Source organism: Mercenaria mercenaria, chromosome 13 (assembly GCF_021730395.1).
Source record: "Mercenaria mercenaria strain notata chromosome 13, MADL_Memer_1, whole genome shotgun sequence".
Taxonomy (NCBI): Eukaryota; Metazoa; Mollusca; class Bivalvia; order Venerida; family Veneridae; genus Mercenaria; species Mercenaria mercenaria.
The window spans coordinates 49,462,759-49,470,624 of record NC_069373.1 but is presented as its reverse complement, the minus strand read 5'-3'; the positions used below and the strand labels follow the sequence as shown (position 1 = coordinate 49,470,624).

The following is a 7,866-nucleotide window of genomic DNA, read 5'->3' as shown; positions in this document are numbered from 1 at the left end:
CCAGGCAGAGTCTTTGTAAATAAACACTCTTAACATGATGACATTGAAACAGCTGGTAGTATATATATATATATATATATATAATATATATATATATATATATATATATATATATATATATATAATATATATATATATATATATATATAATAGGGTTATTATAACAGTAGCTTGATCTGGGATGCAGTATTCGGCTCGAGTGGATTTTGCTAGATCGGATCTCACGAGGCGCGCAAGCGCCGAGTGTGATCCGACCTTGCAAAATCCACGAGAGCCGAATACAAAGTCCCAGATCTAGCTGCTGTTATAATGACCCTTTTATTATATACCCTTACGATTTTGATTCTTGTTTTGTTCTTGAACGAAATCTGCAATGTTTATCAATATTAAATGGAACTTAGTGAAGTTTTTATGTGCGATATTTATAGAAATGTGTCGGGTCATGCATATTAATGAAAATAGTCCGGCAGCATACAATACGGAATGTACAATACGGACTTTAAAAGGTACAATAAGGAATTTTTGTCTGTCTGTTCATATTTAATTGTGAAATACAAGCCGATTTTTTACAGAATTTATATAGGTATATAATAAATATATATATTGTGACTTGGTGGACGGATAGCTCAGTGGTTTGCAAACTTGCTTTCCAATCTTGAGGTCGGGGGTTCGATCCCCGGCAGCTACCCGGGAATTTTCAGAAACGTTTTTCAGTGTTTCCCACCCAACTAGAGGTGTACTGGTCAGGAACCCAGGCAATCCTTGCGTGTATCAGTGCTATACACTGGGCACGTTAAAGAACCAGGCTGTCTATTTGCAACGAGCTAGGCTAAGTTAGCCGGACAGGCCTGTATCTGATTTCTGATCTCTCTGTCGTGGGGGCTGTGTTTCACTCTGTCCCTCTGGTCAGACCGCTCTGTGTCTGTACTAGTTGAGGATGAATTATGCGCCCTGTGTGGCTGCATTTGAACTATGTAAAGCGCTTTTGAACATGAAATAATTGTTTGTACAAAAGTAAAACAAATGAAACATTAAACACATTGAGGTACAGAAAATTCACTACGAAGGCAACAAGCACACCGGTAGTAAAAATACAGAGCCTAACTCTACAGAGGCAACTGCAAAGTTTCATAATTTTAGAGTGCACTGCCATTAAAGTAGAGACATGGATTGGAAAGGAAACGAACCCTTTTGACTTGAGATGGTACAAACGTGGTGATAAACTTGTTCCTTGACACATAGGTTGCTCTACTGGGATGGCTGTAGATGTCATGACATTAACACTTAACTGACTTTCATAATCTTGAGAGAGCAATGAAAAACATGTCTTATTACTAAGGACAACATACTAACTTTATAACAGAGCATAATTTTAAAGTATATCGCATCGCAGAGTTTTGTTCTCACATTTTTGTACATTACGGCTTTGTGTACATTTGCTGGTCTACTGTAGTGACCTGTTCTATATATACTATAGTACAGTCACTGTTGATCTGGGATTCTTTTCCATAATGTTTATTAATATATCGTTGTTATTATAACATTTATTACATTTAGTGCGAGTTTCAAGGAAATAGTTAAAAGATATTGCATGCACGTTTTATTGATGGGTGGACCCGCCCGTTTAGCTCATTTGGAAGAGCACCGATCTACGGATCGCGGGATCGTGAGTTGGATCCTCGGGCGGGCCATATGTTCTCCATGACGATTTGATAAAAGACATTGTGTCTGAAATCATTCATCCTCCACCTCTGATTCATGTGGGGAAGTTGGTAGTTACTTGCGGATAACAGGTTTGTACAGGTACAGAATCCAGGAACACTGGTTAGGTTAACTGCCTGACGATACATAACTGAAATACTGTTTAAAAACGGCGTTAAATCCAACACAAATAAAATTGATGGGTGGGGTAAATCTATAGTGTAAATTAATGCATTTATTAGTAAATGTCACAACAAAGCTTAGTATCAGCTTTAATTAATGTGATATTTCATATAATCAATGCCTCTGATTGAAGAAATAAACCAACGTATAGGTTTAAACTAATGTATGGTACCTAATGAATGAACCTCTTGATTCGTCTGTATCATTGAATTGCAAAGAGGGTGCCCTTCATAATCTCATTTTTTAAGATTTTCCAATGGGAATTTTGTGAGGACTTTTTTTCTAAAATGATCTAATGTTTAGAGATTATAAAACAATAAAAACATTTCATGTTGGAATTTGTTTAACCTTTTGACATAATATGTGGTAATATGACCGGCCTACAACTACTTTCTAAAAAAAACAATTCATTTTTACACTTGGAAAAATATTGGCTATAAACTTAAGATCCCTATCGAGCTAACAATTTAACCATTTAATTATATTCAAAAAATGGCCCCAGACTGTAAGGAGTTAGGTAAATTAAATTGGAATTCTTGAATTTCGACCAAGAGTGTTTATGTTATAGATAAAATTCTGGTCAAGAACTTTTTAGAATGAGTTTGAAATAAGAATTTTACATGTAAATGGTTGTTTGTCATTCTCAAATGTATAAAATAGTGTCATTTGACAATAATGGCATTTAAAAGAATTGAAATAGTCAGTGTTTAGGATAGCAGGGTTATATTAGTTCCGGTATCTATACTACAAAAGAATACCAGAAGAACATGAGGTTGAGCGTGATGTTACGCAGGCTTAATGTGTAATCCGTATGACTAGGTTTTCCCGTCAGATAGGCAGCGCCTAATTTCATATTAATATAATCAAGAAATAATATATGATCATGTTGAAGGAGGTATATCTGCCTTCGTTAAGTTTGTCGGCTTTTTACTCGCCGATTGAAAATTTTCAAAATGGCGGCGGTAATACAACAGTGCGACACGTGCTTGAATTGGTCGACCTGCTATTTTTAGATAACGTTGCGACAGTCTAAATTTTAATCGATTTGAATGTTCAGACTGAATTAGTTAAATATGTTCATGATTATACTCACAGAGTCGTGAAATAAAACACTAGGATCGGCGGGTCTAACTAGGTATGGTCGGGTTACCCGAAACAAACATTTTTAGGCCTTATTACGTACGATGATTCACATTTTAAACAGCGGAATATATTGTGTATATGCCAATCAATTAATGAAGATTTAAAAATTTCATTAAAACATGCCGAATATTCGAATATATTCGAATATGGCAAACCGAATATTCGAATATTGATTTCAATATTCGTTCCCATCCCTAGTTGTAAGCAATTGGTGTCTCCAATTTAAGGGCAAGCATCTTTTAAAGTATTTTCTTGTTTTCGGATTAACTATATGTTACTGTATTCGTTAGCGTTAGATTTGTATCAATCTAGACAGGGTCGATTTTGGGTTTCTATTTTTCACAAAAATAACAGGCGAGAAAATATTGTATTCCAGATGCAAATTCCAGATTTATCTTTTGAACAAAGCCACTGTGAAATTAACATAAATGTTTTTTTTAAAACAATACATGAAATCAAACATCACCTCATAACATGTCTGTTTAGGTTTTTTTTAGTATGTGTGCTTTAGTACAAGTAATACGTGTCATGTTACAGTAACCTTGTATTGTTTATTACTTTGTATTACAGGACAGTGCTATACAAACGCTTATCTAAATAGGGAGAGCGCTGATCTACGGATCACGGGGCCGTGAGTTCGATCCCCGGACGAGGCGTATGTTCTCTGTGACGATTCGATAAAAGACACTGTGTCGTCCTCCAGCTCTAATTCATGTGGGGAAGTTGGAAGTTACTTGCGGAAATCAGGTTTGTACTGGTACAGAATCAGGGAACACTAGTTGGGTGAACTGCCCACCGTTACATAACTGAAATACTGTTGAGTTAAACCCAAAATAAACAAACAAGCTAACTAACAAACTTCAATAACTCTGTTTGTTTTTTGATAAACACACATAATAATAATAATCAGTCCATATAGCTTTTATCTGCATATATTGCGCTTCATTTTACCAATTAAACCTGTAACAGCTTCAACATCAACTATTGTATATTTATTTGCAAGTTCTTTCGTTCTGTCAATATTGTTCCATGATAGATAATGAAGATTTCTCCACCTTGCCATAGCTTTAAAATGTGTGTTAGCATTTGACCAGTATGTGGGATAGAGCTCTATCAAACCAGCGTGTTTAGGTAAGAACAGTGTGTGACTAAGACCTGCTCCGTGCATCCCGATCAAAATGTCGACGTTAGCTATAAGTTTTAGCTGATTCTTCATGTCTAACTTATCAATCTGAATTCCAAAGACGTCATCACCGACAAAATGTTTCATTGCACTATCTAATAATTCTTTTTCATTTTTTATTTTTCTAGAGACGGACCCAGATGGATTTCGCGGATGTGCTACATAGTCTCTTCTCCACAGAAACATTATTTTTAACTTAGTACAGTTGAGCTCTGATTTTGTTGGAATGTTATGTCTAGATAGGAAGAAAAATCGGAATTCTTCCAAATATGGCACATTCTTACTATCATGCATATTCAGTGGACTGTCATATCCCATTATTCCCCAAATCATGTGATTAAACATGGATGGCTGTTGAATATATCCCGCGCGTAATATTGGTCCAAATAAAGTTTTCCAAGTTGTGTCAAGAGTTCCAGATGGGTGGCCGTCTATCCACAATATGGTGATGTTTCCAGGTTGCATTTTAAATGCTTTAGATACCAGAAACGCATTATAAAAGTCTGTCATTGTATGATACAGGTTAACATACTCATAACGCTTTACTGCAATTGTCCAACTATTATATGTTACTTTGTAAGCAGGGTTTTCTACAGTTGTATTTAACACATTTATCCATTGCCTAAGGTGTGAATTTGAATTGAAGTTGTAGTGAATCTTCTTCTTACAATTCAGTTTGAAATATCCCGACTGTAAAATGTAGTACTCATTTTCCTCTGGCTGATTTAATACCTCTGATATATTTTCACCACCTCGCCTTCCTTGACCTCTACTAGGGTCAATAATGGCATTAGTAAGTTGAGCAAACTTCCCATCGTATCCTGTAAAATTACCTCCGCAAAAAGATTCGCCTTTCATAATATCCAAAATATATGAGTTCTCATTTCGCTCCTTCCACTGCCATGGCAATACACGTTTTAAAGTACTTGTTGTATATGAAGTTGTTCGCTTTGATTTAGAATGATAATGGTTGCCTTGCATCACAGGCTTCGCATCTGTCTGATAGAAATAACCTTCAACAACCAAACCTTTTACCCCCTTTCCTCCTCCTGTAAACATCCAAAACAATGCAAAACCTACAGAAACTATTACATAGATTAACGCTGCAATACGTATGTATTTTTTCATCCTCAATGTCTTTTCTTTAGAATTCTAATTCAGTCTCTGCGCTATTTTCTGTTTGTGTGTTTAAGTCAGTTGTCTCTTTTTACATTTCTTTTAAAAGTATTCATGAATGTACAACGTGTCCCAAATTTCACATAGCTTCAAAGTTCACGTATATTGCGAAGCCCGGTGTGACTTTACCTACTGTCATAAAACAAAGACATAGCACTTGGTATCATTTCTAATTCTCAGTCAAGTTTACTGGCATCTGTTATCTTCAAATCATATCAAACACCTGTCTGTTTCTGTTGCCCTATTTTATTACTGTCATTTAGATCAATGTTGTTTTGTTATTAACACTTTCAGTATAGCAACATCTCATCCCAGCAATATTATTAAAACCATCACATGTGATATCTGTTATATGCTGCCCCGTTATGGTTTTAGACTAAAGGAAGGACCCTTTTAGTCATAAGTACTTTCAATACAAAACAAGAATCCTTAACAGAAAAACGTTTTCAAATCTTTGTGTTGCAACCAGAGTCATTTGTTATATGCTGATAACTAACTTCTGGCTGCATATTCTAATTTTCAATTTGGTTCGTATTTTCCTAATGTGATTTTAATACAGGTAGTTTTACCTTGCGTCGGGACTGTCATTAAAATTCGTCAAGTTTTGTAGATCAGTTTCCAGCAGTGCAAATTTCATTTCATCAATATCAGTATATGAACTGTTTGGCCAAGATTTATTGTCAAAACTGTTTAGCTTTAATTTGTCTACAGAACTGTCTGGCTATGACTTGCCGGTAAAACTGTTTGGCTACAACTTGTCGGCAAAACTATCTGGCTATGATTTGTTGGTGAAACTGCTCTGCTATGTGTTATCGGCAAAACTGTTTCGCTAAAATTTGTCCGTAAAACTGTTTGGCTATGATCTGTCGTTGAAATAGTTTGGCTATAATTTGATGCTTTCATGTGTCGGCAAAACTGAAAAATAAAAAGCAGAATGCTGTTATTTTTATCTTTAGCAAAAACATATATTTCTGATAGCTTTCTATTCCATATAATTTATGTTCGATGTTAGAACTAGGTTAAAAAGAACACATGAAAACACTATGAAGCTTTTGAATGAAAAAGAAAAATAATTTTATAACTGTCCTTAAAACATATTGTTTACAATATATATTTTTAGCAAAATGCTTCCGCTAAGCACATCCAACGTTGCCCCCATTAAGAGGAACCCTTTTGAAATTAATTAGAACAAACCTATATAAGCATTTTTATGATTACATACTGTAATGTGCTACTAAAAATCATTTCGTAAACACATTCACGTGGAGCGTAAACATACAATGTATATTTGCAGTGGAGAAATTACCAACAGCGGACCTTCGTAAGGTACCGATAAAACAGTATAGTGCCTTCATTCGATATCAAAATACATTTGCAGAGAGTATATGTAAATGTGTGAAGTACGATGCTGTGCAATGGATAAAGCATGTTATACTTATATCACTGTCCGAGAAAGACGCTGTCATCATATCTTTAAGACTCGATCTTTTGAGAATATTTGTTTGACCACGATATTTAACTAGACGCTAGAGTTAAGCAAATTTGAAACTGTAGAAATAGGCGTGCAAGTGAAAATGTTTTGAGTCTTTGATTTCATAAATACAAAATATATTTGGGGTATTTTCCTGTTAGATGGATGAAAGAGAATCCTGACTTGGAATGAATTATTTAACGTACCCGTACTTAATGGGTACACTCAGGCAAACAGACAGCCCACTACTTACAAGCAAAAGATATCCCGTTATCTTGATCCATGGGCATATAAAACAAAGCAAGGGTCATTATTGTTGCCTGATATTACACAGTTTTACTGATTTGCCGGTCTGTAGTATCTATAGCCCGGAAGAGCCAACTATTTTGGCTGCTGACCGGCAAGAAATTCAACAAGTGTTTTAGAATATGACATCAGAAATAAATTTTCATTTTTTCCCCAAGTTTTTTTCTTTAGTCCTACAAAGTACAGCGTTGTTGATCGGCTAATAGCACAGACTATGGACCAGCCATTTATATAACGAGTCATATAATGAATAAAAGATGTTATGTGCATTCAAATTATGTTTACTTTCAACTGTAGTACCACAAAACTTCTTCATATAAAACTGCTATTCAGTTTTCATACCGTATATATACAGACACGTAAGATGTTTGCGTTGCAACGAGCTAAACGTTTCCATTGGTATTCCTTACAAGACCAGCTTTTGGGAGAATGTAATAATGATAGTTCTAAATTCTGGAAGTCTACTGGAAAAATTGGAGTAAATTGTTCAAACAGTAATAGAATTCCAATGGAAGTTGTGCTTGATAACGGATCGACTTAACATGATATCAGTGTTGTTTTAAACAAATGGAAAAACTATTTTAGCTCGTTGTTCCAGACGGTCAACCATTCAGATATTGATTATGGCAATATTATTGATAATAATACGACGGAACACGATGGTTTAATCTGTTTATTAAAGATTTGCCATTGTATATCAAAT

The 7,866-nt window shown here is 35.0% G+C and overlaps 1 protein-coding gene across 4 annotated transcripts in view; it reads right to left on the bottom strand.

Moving 5' to 3' along the window:
• Positions 1–3,881: 3,881 nt before the first annotated feature.
• The window catches only part of LOC123528726 (uncharacterized), a 30,802-nt gene continuing 26,817 nt past the window's right edge, over positions 3,882–7,866 (bottom strand). For all 4 annotated transcript variants that reach the window (XM_053521776.1, XM_053521775.1, XM_053521774.1 and 1 more), the window contains one exon: positions 3,882–6,301. In XM_053521776.1, coding sequence (XP_053377751.1) covers positions 3,950–5,338 — 1,389 coding nt within the window. In that variant the 5' untranslated portion in view covers positions 5,339–6,301 and the 3' untranslated portion in view covers positions 3,882–3,949. The remainder of the gene's footprint in view (positions 6,302–7,866) is intronic.